Source organism: Raphanus sativus, unplaced genomic scaffold (assembly GCF_000801105.2).
Source record: "Raphanus sativus cultivar WK10039 unplaced genomic scaffold, ASM80110v3 Scaffold0138, whole genome shotgun sequence".
Taxonomy (NCBI): domain Eukaryota; kingdom Viridiplantae; phylum Streptophyta; class Magnoliopsida; order Brassicales; family Brassicaceae; genus Raphanus; species Raphanus sativus.
This window is the reverse complement of record NW_026615458.1, coordinates 21,410-41,618: the sequence shown is the minus strand read 5'-3', so window position 1 is coordinate 41,618 and position 20,209 is coordinate 21,410. Positions and strand designations below refer to the sequence as shown.

General features: G+C 34.9%; 2 protein-coding genes across 2 annotated transcripts; both read left to right on the top strand.

Annotated features, from left to right (window-relative positions):
• The first annotated feature begins 227 nt into the window (after positions 1–227).
• Positions 228–1,532, top strand: LOC130501257 (UPF0603 protein At1g54780, chloroplastic). The gene is made up of 3 exons (XM_056996144.1): positions 228–730; positions 810–1,002; positions 1,199–1,532. The coding sequence occupies exons 1-3, from the start codon at positions 317–319 to the stop codon at positions 1,444–1,446; spliced, it is 855 nt and encodes a 284-aa protein (XP_056852124.1). The 5' UTR covers positions 228–316; the 3' UTR covers positions 1,447–1,532.
• Positions 1,533–3,675: 2,143 nt separating this feature from the next.
• LOC108839047 (NADPH-dependent aldehyde reductase 1, chloroplastic) lies at positions 3,676–5,373 on the top strand. Its single transcript, XM_056996145.1, has 4 exons — positions 3,676–3,845; positions 4,172–4,548; positions 4,637–4,995; positions 5,151–5,373. Exons 1-4 carry the CDS (start codon positions 3,735–3,737, stop codon positions 5,171–5,173), a joined length of 870 nt encoding a protein of 289 aa, XP_056852125.1. The 5' UTR covers positions 3,676–3,734; the 3' UTR covers positions 5,174–5,373.
• The last annotated feature ends 14,836 nt before the right edge of the window (positions 5,374–20,209 follow it).

Here is a 20,209-nt window from a genome sequence, read left to right as displayed (position 1 = left end):
ACTAAATAGCTAATAAGAGGGTATAGTTATAAAATAAATATAAATTAAAAAAATCAACGAATCATGTTTCAGATAAGAAAATTATATAAATAAGATAAATAATTAGTTTTAAAGTTATTATAAAAGTAAACAAAATTATTAATACAGAGTATAAAATCTAGTTCTCCGATAAAAATGTGGTTGACCTTAGCCATCGTATAGAAACATTATCCAGAAATCTAACATTTCCACCAATCCCTTCACTTCCTTGGCGATCCAAACAAACACAAGAAAATGCTAAGATAATCTCCTTTTCTGAGCATTCTTTCTCTAGAAAATGGAGACCCTTCTCTCTCCTCGTTCTCTATCTCCTCCTCTCATTCCCAAAGTATCATCTTCTCATCAATCCAAACTCGCTACTTCTTCTTCTTTGGCTCTCTCGAATCCCACCGTCTCTGGCCCGAAACACCTTTCCACCCGGTTTAGTGCTAAACCAGAAACGTGGTTAACAGATGCAAAGCAAGGACTAGCTGCTCTATCTCTATCTCTGGCCCTTACTTTCTCACCTGTTGGCACTGCCTTAGCCTCTGAGTTCAATATTCTCAACGATGGTCCACCCAAAGAAACTTACGTTGTAGACGACGCTGGTGTTCTTAGTCGAGTTACGAGATCAGATCTGAAGAAACTCTTGTCTGATCTTGAATACAGAAAGAAACTCCGACTCAATTTCATCACTGTCCGGAAGCTCACCGTGAGTTTCGTTTTATAATATAAAATACACATTTGTGTGAACCGAAAGTTGAACCGGAACTGGTTTGCTTAAATTGCAGAGTAAAGCAGATGCGTTCGAGTATGCAGACCAGGTTTTGGAGAAATGGTATCCTTCAATTGAAGAAGGCAACAATAAGGGTATTGTTGTTTTGATTACTAGCCAGAAGGAAGGGGCCATTACTGGTGGTCCTGCTTTCATTGAAGCTGTTGGTGAAAAGATTCTTGATGCTACTGTCTCGGAAAATCTTCCCGGTACGTTTTCCTCCCGGTCTGGTATAGATTATACAGCACTGTTAGAATTTCAGTACAGAGAGAGGCTGAAACCAAGTGTCTTTAATCTTGATTTTGATTGGGTTTAGAAATAATAGTAATCAAAATAGAACCTAGTATTTTTAGTCTCGGTGGTTTGTATTGGACGTGATGACTGTTTGAATTTATGATGGTGCAGTATTAGCCACAGACGAAAAATACAATGAGGCAATATACAGCAGTGCAAAACGGTTGGTTGCAGCAATTGACGGTCTCCCAGATCCCGGGGGTCCAGAAGTGAAGGATAACAAGAGAGAATCAAATTTCAAAACCAAAGAAGAAACAGAAGAGAAGAGAGGACAGTTCAGTCTTGTCGTTGGAGGTTTGCTTGTAATTGCCTTTGTTGTTCCCATGGCTCAGTACTATGCTTATGTATCCAAAAAGTAGTGTATTGGTTCACTCTCGTATATACCAAACTGAGCCAGGTCATAACATTGCTATCAAACCGGTTTAATAATGATTTGTTTTTGTTACGGTTTCTTGGTACATTGGTTTATTTGAGAAATATAGCTATACAAGTACACAATATGGCAACAAAAACGAAATAATGAATGAAACCAACCAATAGGAACATCATTTTATTAATATTCTATCTTAGAAGAAATGGCATTTGATCTGAAAACGGTGGGTCGGAATACTTCCCGGTTAAAATTTGATTTAAAACAAAATGGTTTGCAGCTTTAGTTCAGTGAATTCCATCCCAAGACCTATCGCTACATGCTTTTGCCGTTACTGTTGGTTTGGCTGCTTGGTTAAGGTAGCTAACGCATCCAAACTCATCAAGCTTTGATGTATCTGTCCCAAGTTTGGGTATGTTTTGAGCCACACATCCTAACTGTCCGGTGTTATGTATGTTAAGCTAGATGGCTTCACATTTAAAACTAATTGGTGATAAGTGATTTCGTTCCACCGCAAGAGGCTTTCAAGCGCATCCTCCTTACGTGTGCACTGTAAAAATACAATATAGAACAAAAGAAAATTATATATTCGAGTTGAACCGAATAAAAATTACGGTATTTTATACGTTAAAAGCAACAAATTATTTTTTTACATCTATAATAACACTTAAGAGATAATTATATTATAACATGTTACTATTTCTTTTAAAAATGAATGACTATTTTTATATATAAGAAAAAGAATTAGTCAATTCTGTTTTTCATTCTATATTAGAATAATGCTATTATACAAGAACACATCGAAACAAATTCAATATTTGTTATAGAGATTCTTTATTTTAAATAAAGAAGTAAATATATTAAAAATAATCTTAGGAAATAGAATGTGAATTTATCATTATTATAAAGTAGGATAAGGTATCTATATTATCAAACATGTCTTTTAAACTCTCACCTTTTTCTTAAGTTCTTAAATGATTATAAGCACATAAAATCGGTTTCTCTCTTTCTAGAGAGAGAGAGTCATCTCTCGAATTTTCTTCTTCTTAACTCCTTCAGATCTTTCAGAAGAAGAACTTTCACCGACTTGGTAGGGTTGTCCATTACCGGATCTTGCGGTGCATGGTTTATGGTTCCCGAGAGGTCGGGCTTTTGATTCCGGGAAGAGATGATTACATGACATCGTCTTCGCCGGCTCTGTACCGAGGTGGTCCTGGTTCTGTTTGATCGTCGCTTTTTCTGATCTTCAACCTCAGTATTACACCGACTCTCAATCTATTCCTCCGATGTTCGGGTTTTTTTAGATTGATTGAAGACGGTGGTTATCTTTCATGAAGTGGTGGTTCGGTTGCGTCTTGGCCTTCTGTGAAGGCGTTAAGGTGGTGCGGTGATTTGTCGACGGCGTGTTCAAGCGAAACATCTGTCGTTTCGTTTACTCCGGCGAAAATCTCGGCCTTGGATGACGGTGTAGTGATTGGATGACACGTTCGGTGGAGTCGAGCATGTTGACGATTGTGGATGGATTGTGGACGCGTGGTAACAGTGGCGACGCATGGTTTCGGGTTTGGGATTAAGGCCCATTGTGTGTGTGTCTTTTGTTTGTCCAGGTTGTGGGCCTCCGTTTTGTAATCAATGCTGTAGTTTTTCTGGGCTTTTGGTTTTGTTTAATAATATTATATCAGACGGAAAAAAAAATCTATGTTATCAAACTTAAGTAGTCACATTATGTTTTAGATAACCTAATTTTGTCCATCTATGTCTAAGATCTAAAACTTGGTTATAGATAATGTATTAAACTAAGTTTGTATCTTAAAGCAGACAAACGTTATTCACTAAGTTGTCAAAATACAGACAAATTTTGATTGCAACTTCAAATGTCTATTCTTGATACTATTAATAGTTACTATAAAACAAACTCAATAATTTTTTATTTTTTTTTGCTAAAACTCAATAAAATATTTGATCCTACTCTTATCTCTGTCCTGTCAAAGAAATCTCTTCGAATAAGAAGGGGAAACTGTTTTTTGTCCATGTCATACGGATCACCGTTTACCACAAATCCAACTTTGTTCAACAACACGTGTATCCTCCTCTACCCAGGTGAGGCACCTCACTCGGTGACGTGGCGGATTCTCTACAATAACATGCTGATTCATTGTATCGTGGAGATTTTTGCGCATCTATATATGGCCATGAAGGGGTTGTATCGACTGGTCACTTCTACCTGAAAAGAGAGGAAGAACTCGAATATTATCTCAACTTGTGTACGTAAGAGAGATGGCATCTGAAAGACAAAAACAAGGAGGAGTACAACCTGGCAAAGAACACGTCATGGACCCAACTCCACAATTCTCTAGTTCAGACTACCAACCCTCCAACAAGCTCCGTGTAATTATTCTCTCATTTCTTATACCAATGTGAGAAAAATCATCAGTGTTGCAATCACGAACAAATCAATAGATTTGTTAATCAAAAAAATAAAATCAATAGATTTTTTTTACGTGTGATATTCGTTTTCTAAGTTCACATATGCATCGATAGATATGATATCATTATATATTATACAATCTTTTATCTTGATTCAAATTTTGTCCTTTATCTACATAAATTTGAATAACCTTACGTTCTTAGTTGTGCACCACGTGACCTACTTTGTAATTTTGTAATGATTTTGTTAATCTAATTTGTAAGTTCTATAATAAATGTACATACAGGGAAAGGTCGCCCTGATAACGGGCGGAGACTCGGGGATTGGTAGAGCCGTGAGTTACTGTTTTGCACTTGAAGGTGCCACAATTGCCTTCACGTACGTGAAGGGCCAAGAGGAAAAGGACGCACAAGAGACTCTACAAATGTTGAAGGAAGCAAATACCTCGGAGGCTAAAGACCCGATTGCAATTCCAACGGATTTAGGATTCGATGAGCACTGCAAGAGGGTTGTAGACGAGGTTGTTAATGCGTTTGGACGTATTGATGTCTTGATCAATAACGCAGCGGAGCAGTACGAAAGCAATTCCATCGAAGAGATCGATGAGCCTAGGCTGGAACGTGTCTTCCGGACAAACATTTTCTCTTATTTCTTCCTCACAAGGTGAATCGAATCGTCGTGATGCGTGCCTTATGTTTCTATTAAATAATACATGTAATGATACTTGATTATTTTTCTTATTGGTTGATAGGCATGCGTTGAAGCATATGAAGGAAGGAAGCAGCATAATAAACACAACATCTGTGAACGCCTATAAGGGACATGCATCGCTTCTCGACTACACCGCTACAAAAGGAGCGATTGTGGCGTTTACTCGAGGTCTTGCACTTCAGCTTGCTGAGAAAGGGATCCGTGTTAATGGTGTAGCACCTGGTCCTATATGGACCCCCCTTATCCCTGCTTCGTTTAATGAGGAGAAAATTAAGAGTTTCGGGACAGAAGTCCCAATGAAACGAGCCGGGCAGCCCATTGAGGTGGCACCTTCCTACGTTTTCCTGGCTTGTAACCATTGCTCATCTTACTTCACAGGCCAAGTTCTTCACCCTAACGGTAATTCAATTCATTATTTTCTGTTTCCATACGGTTGTTCGTAGTCAAGTTATTCACCCTTAATTCAATTTAGTGATTAGTTTTTTTATTATTATTTCGAGGAAGACTATCGAATTATGTCATAACTCATTGGTTCAATTGTTTAATTTGCGAAGGAGGTGCTGTTGTGAATGCCTAAGGCATGGCTCGACCGTGACAATGGACTTATTATGCTGATAGAAGTTGTTGCGTCGTTTTTTTTTCTCTTAGTTGTTCCGTCGTTGTGGTTCTAATGGCCTTTTGTTAGTCATGTATGTTGGTTATGTGTGAAAACGGTATATTTTTGTAATCTTCTGGAAGTATCAGAAGTGTTGAAATAAAGATGAAGTTTGACCAAAATAAAATAAAACAAAGATGAAGATGAAGATGAAGTTCAGGCCTTCGAAGTCTTAACACTGAAACATAAAAAGCTATTATGACAGGCATCAAACAAACCATTCAATCCAATTGCGCCATTGCATCCATATTTCCAGTTCTGATAAAATTGTAGTACAGGGCAAAAAGACAAAAAAACATTCTACAATAGTCAAGAAAATTAAAATAGTTTTTGGTTTTAACACTGGGTTTATATTGAAATAAGTAGTAGCAGGGTACATCAACCAAAAGAAAAAACAAAACACTCATAAAGAAGCATGAAAGAGTAAAAAAAACGAGGAGAAAAAGATATCAATAGATACCTAACCCCAGCAAAAGAAAGAAACGACGCAGGCCACCAGAGAACATCTTCAATGGTGTTGGGCATCATGCGCCAGAGTTGCACTTAACCATGAAGGACCACCAGTACCAATGTAGGACTGATGAAACCCATCACGAGTAACACTAACACCGATTGCTTCGACTGCATTGTTCCTACTGTTAGTGACGTGCTCCATACTCCATCTTTTAATGTCAAGACGATTTTTCTCTTAAGGAACCCTTTTAAAATGAAATGCTTTTAAAAATGATATACCGCATTCGTAATAGTACCATAGTTTATGATTCATATTTACTATATTTCTTGATAGTATATACAATACATTAAAGTCAAGTCTTTGGTTATTTATGAAACATTTCCATTCTAATAATTTCCATTGCAATCCCCTGTATATTAAAGGTAGGGCTGGGCAAATAATCGAACCCGAAAAACTGAACCGAACCTGATCCGAAAAAGTAGCACTGAACCCGAACCGAAATTGATTAAATATCTGAACGGGTTCAAAATTTCGGTATTTAAAGAACCGAAACCGAATCCGATCCGAACCGAAATATTTTGGGTACCCGAATGTATCCGAAATAAATTTATATACTTAAATATATACATTATTTTTATATATAATGTATATTAAAAATATTAAAAATATATAAGATACCTTTAAGTTTTTCAAAATACTCGGAAAATATATGCAAATAGTCAAAAGTAAATGTTTAAAATAGCTAAAGTATACTGAAAATACCAAAATAGTTAGATATCTATTGATTCTTTATCCAAATATTCAAAGAAAACTAATTTATATGTTAAATTAAGGTATTTTGACATATATGTTATGAAAATTTATATGTAATATATTATCTTTCTTATAGATTTTGAAAATTTAAAGTATATAATAAATTTTGAAAATTTAAAAACATTTTAAATGGGTTATCCGAACCCGAACCGAACCGGCAAAGATCTGAACCGAACCCAAACCAAAATTTATAAATATTCGAATGGGGCTGAAATCTTTGACCGCGAAAACCCGAAACCCGAATGAACTAAACCGAAACCCGAATGGGTACCCGAACGCCCAACCCTAATTACAGGAGAAGTATTCTAAGAAATGTGTTCACACTATAATAGAATTTTAGAATAAGATAGATATGTCAATCTCATAATGATTTTAGAATGAACATTTACACTCTACATAAATGTTTTCACACTCTACATAAATATATTCACACTATATACTTTATATTTTGTTTTTAATAAAAACTCACATGTAAGGTTTCAAAAAGAATATAAATTTAAAATCTAATTTAATAATAGGATATTAAGACATGATAAAAACTAACCCAAAACCAACTAATATTCAAATTAAGACTGTTCAATATGCTAAAACCGAATAGTACCAAAATGAACCGTACAGAAATAGATAATATGATTTGGTTTTGGTATATACCATACAAACCGAATGGATGTGATTTTATAAAAACCGTAAGATTTAGATATAGTTTGATTTATAACTGATTAAACCGAACAAAGCCGATCAAAAGTAGAAACATGTAAATATGTTTTGATCTTATGCTTCTTATTTTCTTAGTCTTTTTTTTGATCTCTTTGCTTTATTTTAACATTGACTAAATTGAAGTAAATATTGTAAATTTGATGGACAATAAATAGTTGAGATTCTTTACAAATTTTTTTATTATCTTTAAACAAATATAGTTGTGTTCAATCAAAGACATATGAATTTGATGAACACTAAATATGGAAGAATAGGAAAACTTTTATTTCGTGCTTCTGTTTTGTTTTTTATTTTTATTTTCAAAATTTAGAGTTTTGATATTAATTCTAGATTTTATTATTTTATTAGATGGTAGAAGCGTTTTTTTGTTTTTTATTCTTTTATTTAAATATATAATATTTCTTTTAATAAATGACTTTTTGACAACATGACTCTAAAATTCGTATAATATATAATATGATCTCAAACTAAATAATTATGTTTTTATATAAAATCGAATAAACCGAAAACCGACTGTATATAAACTGAACCGAACCGAAGTAAATATGGATTTATAATAGTAGTTATATTAACCGAAATACCGAAAACCGAAAAAACCAAACCAAACTGAAACCAAACCGATATCCGGATTGAACACCCATAATCCAAATGAAACCGAACTATTGTTTCATTCTCTAAAACATGATGAAAATAACAATTTCTATTCCGAGCAAGGCGCAGATCTTATCTTAGTTATGATTTATAAGATCTTAGTTAATTCTATTGTTGTCAAAAAAAAAAAGATAGAGACATAAACCCTGCGCAGGATTAAAAAGATTTTAAAATTTTTAGGTTAATAGTTTTGATTTTACAATATGTAACAACCAATTATTTTGAAAGTTAGACATAATAACTGGTGAAACAATAGAGCAAGTTCGCAATTTACATATAAGGTCTTATGCCAAAGTGATGGACTCATGCCTTCAGTGAAAAAAAAACAAAATGGACTCAAACTAATTTTTTTAGTTATATAATTTTAATTCAGCACTAAACATAAATTTAATTCCATCTTGCACAATATAGATTAGTGCTGTGATGGCGTAATGATTACCCATACAAAAAATCATGGAGAAATATAAATCGTGCATCACTCAAGTTTGAAATATGGTATATCTATGGTGTTAACTTAGGTGCTGCAATAAATTAGGAAAATATATTAAAAATCTTATATAATTATAAATTAGATATGAAATCCTGTTAACTATGAATAAAAATTAAATTGTGATAGTTTATATATTGTTTTGTAGATACTTCTAAATATTATAATATCCAATTTTTTTATTTCTAAAAGTATATCTACACAGTTTGAGAATGAGTATTTGACAAATAAATTTAAAATATATTTAGTTTTTCAAAAAGTTTCATTTATAAAATTTTCATATTAACGTTTTAGTTTTAATAATATTTGTTTACCTCGGTTACATTACATAAAGTACATGTTATTAAAATGGACTCACCGCATATAGTACAAAAGTTGTATGAGTTTTTAAATATTTAAAGAAAACCAAATAATTTATTTAGTTTTGTCTTTATAGAAATACAAATAGACCATATGTAAGTTTTTTTCTTGGTCAACAGTGTCTTGTAAACTTAACAAATTTAAAATATTTCTTCTGTTCATATTCAATATTATTTGTGCGTAAATCACGTAAAAGACAGAATTTTGGGAACATATGCACATTAGGAAAATACCGTATACAGTAATCAAGATTCATTTCATATTTTTATAACTGAAACATGGGGTTACAACCAAATTTTCTTCTATACCAACCATAAACCGCCCAAAATTTCGCCTTCCCTAAAAATAACTACTAATCATTAAAAACAATTTTGTGTAAAGTGTAAAATTATCACATAAGTTAATATTCTAAATGCATTTGAAATGTGGGTTACGATTTAGTATTTTTCCACATAATTTTTTTAATCTTTTTTTCTTCTTATAAATCTTATCAATAAGTTTGCAGAATATATCGCCATCTTTGAACAATTTTTAAGAACAACTAAAATGACGAAAAAGTGACATTATAAAAATTAAGATTCATTTGGAATTGTGTATTGAGCTGTCTTTATGAATTGTAATTATTTTAATGTGTTAGTGTTTTTATGTTAAGCAAAAAACATTGTGTATATGATGAGAGAAATCTTATGAATATGATTGTAAAATATAATTGTCATTTCACATCTTAGAACAATTTAGTGACGAAAGAATGATAGCATACAGTTCAATTTATTGTAGAATTGTGTATTGAGATGTCTTTATAAATTGAATTAATAATTTTCGGTTCCAAAAAGGTAATAATTTTAATTTTTTTATGTTCTTATGTGAGCTGCAAACTGACAACAATTTTCATTAGGCACGACTGCACCACAAACCCATTTTTATATGGATATGACAATTATTTTTCCTTATGTAAAACATTATAGTCACTGGTGGGGGTAGTAAACGTCGTAAGACTTCTTAAGAACACAATATTGTACAATAAATTACAATATACCAAGTCAAATATGAGTGATATCAATGGTACTATATGTAATAAGTCTAGTAAATAAAGAATAATTGCAAAAATTGGTTGAAAGTGAATATGAAAGTGACACATCGTTATAATGGCATGCTTGTAGTTACTCTTAATAATTGCTTCCCTTAATAATGGCATCCTTACTCTTAATAATGGGTAAGAAAAAGATCCGGAGGAACAACAGTAAAATGCCGTCTATGTAGAGCAGTGGACAATGAGGATTGGCATGATCAATTTCTGCACACATCATCAAGATATCTCAGGCTTTGGGGTTCCGATCATCGTTCAGTCCTAGCAGAGATTCTCAAGAGGCCAAAAAGAAGGAAAAAGAAATTTAAATTTGATAAAAGATGGCTAGATGATGAGGAGTTGAGGCAAGTCATTTTTGAAGGATGGAAGTCGGACGAGCTGCCACCTGATGCAAGTATAATGGATCATATTGCTAGCTGTAGAAAAGCTTTGAGTCAATGGAGGAGAGAAAATAATGTGAACTCAGAAAAGCTGGTGGAAGAACTTAAAGAGAAAGTAGAAAACTTGTACTCAGATGATAATGCTACATCTGAACAGATAGCTGCTGCTCTAAAAGAACTTTCCAACGCTCTTAAGGCGGAATAAATGTTTTGGAAACAAAAGAGTAGAGTACTATGGCTAAGGGAGGGAGACCAAAACACAAAAATTTCCATGCATTAGTTAAACATAGGAGAGCAAAGAATAGGATAACACAACTCTTAGATGCAAATGGGAACATGGTCGAGGATGAAGAGGGATTACTAGCCATTGCTACTAGTTATTTCATGCAAATATTTGAATCATCCAACCCAGAGGATATAACAGAAGCACTCACGGAGGTTAAGACGACTATCACTGGACAAATTAATGAAGATCTCACAGCGTCAGTAACAAAATGAAAGCTTAAACTAGCGCTTTTTGTTATGCATCCAGAAAAGCCCCCAGACCAAACGAAATGACAGCTTTTTTCTATCAGAAGTTTTGTGACATTGTGAAAGATGATTTAACTCATATGGTTAATCAATTTCTCTTTCAGGGTACAATGGTGCATGGATTAAATGATACAAATATCTGTATCATACCTAAGACGACAAAGCCGAATGAGATGACACAGTTTAGACCCATCAGTCTATGCAATGTCAGCTACAAAATAATATCTAAGGTCTTATGCCAAAGATTAAAAAAGTTCCTTCCACATTTGATATCTGAGACTCAGCCGGCTTTTGTGGCAGGGAGACAAATATCAGATAATGTGATGATAACAGCAGAATTGTTCCACGCTCTTCAAAGTAAGCCAGGAGGACGAACTAAGAGAATGGCCATAAAGGCATACATGAGTAAGGCTTATGATAGAATGAAATGGTCTTTTATAGAGGCAGTCATGAGGAAGATGGGCTTCTCTGAGGTATGGATTGAATGGATTATGAGATGTGTTACCTCGTTAAGTACCAAGTTTTTATGAATGGAGAACCTAGAGGACACAAAGTTCCGGAGAAAGGTCTACGACAAGGAGATCCTTTGTCTCCTTTCATATTTATTCTCTGCACGGAAGCGCTCGTTAGCCTTTTTAGTCAAGCAGAGAATCAAGGTAAGATAACGGGGATGAGAGGCGCTCGTGCTAGCCCCCCGGTATCCCACCTTCTTTTTGCTGACGATAGCCTTTTCTTCTGTAAGGCGGAACCCCGTGAATGTGAAGAAGTTATGAAAGTAGTTATGATATATGGGCAGGCATCTGGACAATGCATAAATTTTGACAAATCTTCTTTGCTCTTTGGCAAGAGGATACCAGCAAGTGATCGTCAACAAATTAAAGATTTATTGGCCATACAAAATGAAGGAGGAATGGGGTCCTACCTAGGAATACCAGAAGATATTAGTGGGTCTAAATGTAAGCTATTTACATTTCTAAAGGAGAAGCTGCTACACAGAGTGAACGGGTGGACTGACAGATGGTTATCGGAAGGAGGAAAAGAAGTACTAATCAAGTCTATCCTACTTGCTCTCCCGATGTATGTGATGTCTAGTTTCTTACTTCCTCTAGAAATTTTTGAGAACCTCGCTAGTGCCATTGCACAGTTCTGGTGGAGTTCAAATTCGCCAAAAAGAGGGATACACTGGGCTACATGGGATAAGATGTGTAAACTTAGAGATGAAGGAGGCATTGGATTTCGCATGATCCATGAATTTAATTTAGCCTCTTTAGCTAAACAATTATGGCGTCTTGTTCAGTTCCCAGATTCACTAGTGGCAAGGGTATTGAGAGGCAGATATTATCGACTGAGTTCGCCTTTGCGATTAGGCTCAGTAGATTCCCCATCCTATGTGTGGACAAGTATCATAGCAGCAAGGCAACTACTGCAGTTGGGTATCAGGAAGAAAGTACATTCAGGATATGAGATTAAAGTACTGCAGGATCCATGGATTCCATCAGTGCCAGCAAGATCGGCTCGAGCTAGTGCTCCAGTGGTATACCCGGAAATGACAGTCAATAGCCTTATTAATTTTGAGACCAAAGAATGAGATTTACGTATGCTTGAACAGTATGTTCATAATGAGGACATACCAAGTATACAGAGTATGGCCATAAGCTCAATTCATCGACCAAATACGTTGTGCTGGAAGTATACCAAAAATGGGCGATACACAGTAAAATCTGGATATTGGGTAGCCACAAACATTTTGAAAGATGACGGTGAATTGTAACCCAGCATTACTAAACTCCAAGCCTTTGCTTGGAAGGTGAGTGCTCCACAAAGGATTCACCATCTTCTGTGGCAATTAATCATAGGTAGCAGTTACCAGGAACCTAGTACGAAAAAACATGAGATTTGATAACTACTGTCCAAGATGTGGAGAGCCAAAAGAAACTGCTACTCATGCAATATTTGAATGCCCACCAGCTCTTCAACCATGGGCGTTATCATCAACACCATCTAGTCCCCAGATCTTTCCTACCACGAGCATCTACAATGATATGGATTATTTGTTTTGGAGGAAGAATAGCATAATGAAACCAAAAAATGATAGAGTCCCATATCTATGGATTACCTGGTACATATGGAAGCCTCGCAATGATAAGTTATTCTGGGGAATAGATAGGGATCCAGGTGATTTAGTTAGGCATGCAGAGAGCGAATGCCAAGCTTGGCATAATGCTAGAGGGAATATGAATACGCCCCAAGTTATTCAAGAACCTCAAGTCTTAAGCTTGGGGGATATATGCATGATAGATGGTCCATGGACCTCTACGGATCAGTTTAGTGGACTCGGATGGGTTTGGAAAGATAGCAGGGGGAAGATCCAGTTAATGGGGACGAGGAACTTGAGGAGGAGGGAGTCAACTCTACACTCGGAATTGGAAGCTTTGAAATAGGCAATGGAAACAATGTTGCAACACTCAGATTGTCAGAGATTTGGTACAGACTACAAAGACCTGATTACAATGCTGACGGAATCACAAGCATGGCCAAGCTTCTCAACTGAATTGGAGATGATTCAAAAGATCAAGATGTGCTATTCGGACTTCAAGATCTGCTACGTACCAAGAACAGAAAATGTAATAGCTGATTCATTAGCTAGGAATGCTCGTACTTTCCATAGATCGTTATGCTACTTTGGTTGTTCTATTCCGGTTTGGTTACCCAGACCACCTCAAGTTTGAGTAATAGAATAGCCTTTTGATGTCAAGAAAAAAAATTACTTCCCTTTTAATATGAAAGGGATATCACTTATAATTTATATGATTTTCCTATTTAAACATATCATGTAGATTCAACACATTAAAGTGCATATTTCAAATATCTTCTATTTTTGTTTCTATAAAAAAACATTTCCATTTTAAACTGTAATTTAAATTTAAATTGATATATTTCATATAAATCTAACTACCTGCATTTTATAATTTATATGATTTCCTAAATTTTAGTTGAATATTCTTTTAAAAAAATTTCAGATCCAGTTGTTAGGATTTTGTTTGCATGATTTAGTTTTTATTTTCCATCTTTCCTATTTTATCATGTATTTAAAGGTTGGTATTCCATTCATTTTCACACAGTTATCATGGAAGTTATCGTTCTCCTCGAAAGGGGATATATCATGAATTTCATCTACTTTCGACCATTGTATATAAGTATTTTAAGATATAATTATTATGTTTTGGAGTCCATTTAATACGTTTTCAGATTCATAAGTATTTTGAAATAAAGTGATGATTTTAGAGCATTTTGGAGATAAAAGGAGAAGTTACCCGAGCTGACCATCGAGCAGAACAAGAGCTCGACGATTAGAGATTAAAATCGATCAATGCACACCTTGTGCCATCAATCAACGGCGAAGAGAGATGAGCCCGAATTAGTTCCAACCGACTTTAAGTCCAAGTCAATACCAAATTACAAGATTACCCCTGACAAATTTTAACTTAATACTTATGATGTGCCATTGTTCTAAGCAATACACGCTTTCTACACTTTCATTTTTTCATACTTTCATACAGCAAAAATGTTTTAGGGTTTTTAATAGATTTGGAGAGAAGATTCAAGGCTTCTTCAAAGATTTGTGATTGGAACTCCAGTTTTTCTATATATTATATTCGATGCAATTTATGCTTATCACTGTTATGAATTACTTAGCCATGTCTCAGTTTTTTCTCTTGTTAGATTTAGGGTTCAAATATGTTATGAGGGATTAGCCCAAAATATAGAAGAGCTCATGTGTGATGTTCATCTGTAGAATTGTTCTTATTGCTTGTTCTAGTGTAAATAACTAGAATATTGATATAGGTTGCTATAAACCTGAATAGATCCTTAATGAGCTATATCTGATAGAAACAAACGATAGTTGATTTAGAAATCTAGTGAACATTAGTTCAACATGTTCGTAAAGCTTGATAGGAAGGAACCATTGATTGATTATCTTATAGATAAATCGATCGACGTTCTGAAAGGCCAATCGACCGACTACCAAGTGGTAACTTTGATCGACGCTTGTTTGGCTCAACATGTGAAAGCTGAGACTCTGAGTTCCTATCAATAGATAGTCTAAATAAACTAAAATTGATAGTTTATTATTAAGTTGAGTTCTTTAATATCACATGCTTTAGTCTATATATCTCTATAATCCTGATTATCTGAATAGAAACCCTAATCTAGCGCTTTCATTCCATTGTTTACAACATCAATAAATCAATCAATCAACCGAACAACTACTTTTTCACTATTTTATTTCATTTAATAATTACTAGACCTAACTTAATCACTGCTGATTTGAATCTATTATGTACCATTGCTCTCTGTGGATTCATTCCCTAAACACTACATTTGAACCTCTTATTTGATAGAGTAAGATCACTCCTTAGGGTAATTTTAGTGGTTATCAAATTTGGCGCCGTTGTCGGGGAGCTTTGATCACCATTAGACTCTATCTAGTTAAATTTAGTCTAGGTTATTTATTTAATCGTTTTATGATAAAAAAAATTATTGTCTTTTCAGGTGCATGCCCAGCAGTACTAGAAGCAACAAGGAACAACCACTTTTCCTCTCAGATCCATCACGCTTGGGACGCTCGATCCGAAAAGGAAGACGTTCCACATCAATCGATGACCGCACACGTCCATCGACCGATTCTCACCATCCACCGATTCTAGCTGAACTAAAGTCGCAACCATGTCTCGCGGTTAGGGGTCGAACGGTCGAACGATGTTTGGGGTGAACGGTCGATCGATGTCGGGTGTAAAGAATCTGTCGACGGTCGAGGTGTCGAGGTCGACGGTGGATGGTGAGAATCGGTCGATGGACGAGTGCGGTCGTCGATTGATGCTGAGCATCTTCCTTTTCGGATCGAGGGTTCCAAATGTGATGGATCTGAGACCAAAAGTAGTTGTTCCTTGTTGCTTCTGGTACTGCTGGACATGCACCTTAAAAGACAAGAAAGCTTTTTTATCCGAAAACTTTAAATAAATAACCTAGCCTAAATTTAACTAGATATAATCTAATGGTGATCAAAGCTCCCCGGCAACGGTGCCAAATTTGATAACCACTCAAAATACCCTAAGGAGTGATCTTACTCTCTCAAATAAAATGTTCGAATGTAGTACTTAGGGATCGAATCCACAGAGAGCTAGGGCACACAATAGATTCAAATCAGCAGTGATTAAGTTAGGTCTAGTAATTATTAAATGAAATAACAGGGTGAACAAGGTAGTTGTTCGGTTGATTGATTGATGTTGTAAACAATGGAATTAAAGCGCTAGATTAGAGTTTCTATTCAGGTAATCAGGATTATAGAGGTATATAGACTAAAACATGTGATATTAAAGAACTCAACTTAATAATAACCTATCAACTTTCGTTTGTTTAGACTATCTATTGATAGGATCTCGGAGTCTCAGATTTCACTTGTTGAGCTGAGCAAGCTTTGATCGATGTTACCACTTGGTAGTCTATCGATTGGACTTTCAGAACGTCGATCGATTTATCTATAAGATAATCAATCGATGGTTCCTTCCTATCAAGCTTTACGAACAGGTTGAACTAATGTTCACTAGATTGCTAAATCAACTGTCGTTTGTTTCTAGCAGATCTAGCTCATTAAGGATCTATTCAGGTTTATAGCAACCTATATCAATATTCTAGTTATTTACACTAGAACAAGCAATAAGAACAATTCTACAGATGAACATCACACATGAGCTCTTCTATATTTTGGGCTAATCCCTCATAACATATTTGAACCCTAAATCTAACAAGAGAAAAAACTGAGACATGGCTAAGTAATTCATAACAATGATAAACATAAATTGCATAGAATAGAATATATAGAAAAACTGGAGTTCCAATCACAAATCTTTGAAGGAGTCTTGGATCTTGGATCTTCTCTCCAAATCTACTAAGAAACCCTAAAACCTTTTTGCTGTATGAAAGTATGAAAAAATGAAAGTGTAGAAAGCGTGTGTTGCCTAAAACAATAGCACATCACATAATTATTAGGTTAAAACTCATCATGGGTAATCTTGTAATTTGGTGTTGATTTGGGCTTAAAGTCAGCTGGAACCAGTTCGGGCTCATCTCGCTTCGCCGTTGATCGATGTCACAAGGTGTGAATCGATCGATTTTAATTTCTAATCGTTAACCTCTTGGTCTGCTCGATGGTCAGCTCGGGTAACTTCTTCTTTTATCTCCAAAATGCTCCAAAATCATCACTTTATTACAAAACACTGATGAACCTGAAAACATACTAAACGGACTCTAAAACATAATAATTATATCTTATGGAGAGCCAGAAGAAACTGCTACTCATGCAATATTTGAATGTCCACCAGCTCTTCAAGCATGGACGTTATCATCAACACCATCCAGTCCTCAGATCTTTCCTATCACGAGCATCTACAATAATATGGATTATTTGTTTTGGAGGAAGAATAGCATAATAGAACCAGAAAATGATAGAGACCCATATCCATGGATTATCTGGTACATATGGAAGGCTCGCAATGATAAGTTATTCAGGGGAATAAACAGGGATCCAAGTGATTTAGTTAGGCATGCAGAGAGCGAATGCCAAGCTTGGCATAATGCTAGAGAGAATATGAATACGCCCCAATATCCAAGAACCTCAAGTCTTAAGCTTGGGGGATATATGCATGATAGATGGTTCATGGACCTCTACGGATCAGTTTAGTGGACTCGGATGGGTTTGGAAAGATAGCAGGGGGAATATCCAGTTAATGGGGACGAGGAACTTGAGGAGGAGGGAGTCAGCTCTACACTCGGAATTGGAAGCTTTGAAATGGGCAATGGAAACAATGTTGCAACACTCAGATTGTCAGAGATTTGGTACAGACTGCAAAGACCTGATTACAATGCTGACGGAACCACAAGCATGGCCAAGCTTCTCAATGAATTGGAGATGATTCAAACGATCAAGATATGCTATTCGGACTTCAAGATCTGCTACGTACCAAGAACAGAAAATGTAATAGCTGATTCATTAGCTAGGAATGCTCGTACTTTCCATAGATCGTTATGCTACTTTGGTTGTTCCATTTCGGTCTGGTTATCCAGACTACCTCAAGTTTGAGTAATAGAATATCCTTTTGATGTCAAAATAATAATAATAATAATTGCTTCCCTTTTAATAAGAAAGGGATATCACTTATAATTTATATGATTTTCCTATTTAAGCATATCATGTAAATTCAACACATTAAAGTGCATATTTCAAATATCTTCTATTTTTGTTCTATAAAAAAACATTTCCATTTTAAACTGTGATTTAAATTTAAATTGATATATTTCATATAAATCTAACTATCTGCATTTTATAATTTATATGATCTCCTAAATTTTAGTTGAATATTCTTTAAAAAAAATTTCAGATCCGGTTGTTAAGATTTTGTTTGCATGATTTAGTTTTTATTTTCCATCTTTCCTATTTTATCATGTATTTAAAGGTTGTTATTCCATTCATTTTCACACAATTATCTTGGAAGTTATCGTTCTCCTCGAAAGGGGGATATATCATGAATTTTATCCACTTTCGACCATTGTATATAAGTATTTTAAGATATATGTTTTGAAGTCCATTTAATACGTGTTCAGATTCATAAGTATTTTGAAATAAAGTGATGCTTTTGGAGCATTTTAGAGATAAAAGGAGAAGTTACCCGAGCTGACCATCGAGCAGAACAAGAGCTCGACGATTAGAGATTAAAATCGATCAATGCACACCTTGTGACATCGATCAACGGCGAAGAGAGATGAGCACGAATTAGTTCCAGCCGACTTTAAGCCCAAGTCAACACCAAATTACAAGATTACCCTGACGAATTTTAACCTAATACTTATGATGTGCAATTGTTCTAGGCAATACACGCTTTCTACACTTTCATTTTTTCATACTTTCATACAGCAAAAATGTTTTAGGGTTTTTAATAGATTTGGAGAGAAGATCCAAGGCTCCTTCAAAGATTTGTGATTGGAACTCCAGTTTTTCTATCTATGCTATTCTATGCAATTTATGTTTATCATTGTTATGAATTACTTAGTCATGTCTCAATAATTCTCTTGTTAGATTTAAGGTTCAAATATGTTATGAGGGATTAGCCCAAAATATAGAAGAGCTAATGTGTGATGTTCATCAGTAAGATTGTTCTTATTACTTGTTCTAGTGTAACTAACTAGAATATTGATATAGGTTGCTATAAACCTGAATAGATCCTTAATGAGCTAGATCTGCTAGAAACAAACGACAATTGATTTAGCAATCTAGTGAACATTAGTTCAACATGTTCGTAAAGCTTGATAGGAAGGAACCATCGGTTGATTATCTTATAGATAAATTGATCGACGTTCTGAAAGGCCAATCGATTGACTACCAAGTGGTAACATTGATTGACGCTTGTTTGGCTTAACAAGTGAAAGCTGAGACTCCGAGATCCTATCAATAGATAGTCTAAACAAACAAAAATTGATAGTTTATTATTAAGTTGAGTTCTTTAATATCACATGCTTTAGTCTATATACCTCTATAATCCTGATTATCTGAATAGAAACCCTAATCTAGCGCTTTCATTCCACTGTTTACAACATCCATAAATCAATCAATCAACCGAACAACTACCTTTTTCACTATTTTATTTCATTTAATAATTACTAGACCTAGCTTAATCACTGCTGATTTGAATCTATTGTATACCCTTGCTTTCTGTGGATTCGTTCCCTAAGCACTACATTTGAACCTCTTATTTGAGAGAGTAAGATCACTCCTTAGGGTAATTTTAGTGGTTATCAAATTTGACGCCGTTTTCGGGGAGCTTTGATCACCATTAGATTATATCTAGTTAAATTTAGTCTAGGTTATTTATTTAATCATTTTCTGATAAAAAAATTATTGTCTTTTCAGGTGCATGCCCAGTAGTACCAGAAGCAATAAGGAACAACCACTTTTCATCTCAGATCCATCACGATTGGGACGCTCGATCCGCAAAGGAAGACGCTCCACATCAATCCACGACCGCACTCGTCCATCGACTGATTCTCACCATCCACCGATTCTAGCTGAACTAAAGTCGCAACCATGTCGCGGTTGGGGGTCGATGTTTGGGGTGAACGGTCGATCGATGTAGGGTGTAAAGAATCTGTCGATGGTCGAGGTGTCAAGGTCGACGGTGGCTGTGGATTTACCCATGTTTTATGCATTTGTTTAGTTACTTATAATTGTTTAAAAAACCTTTACAATCCTTTAACATTTTTTATGAATCTTTACGTATTATTATTCTTTATTTCACAAACTCTTATTACTGATTTTATAAGAGTTTATAAACCATTTTTATAAGGTGTTATAAAGTTAGTGAAATACAATTTTACCTATTAAATTCATAAACTAACGAAGAGTCATAAACTCCTAAACATAAAT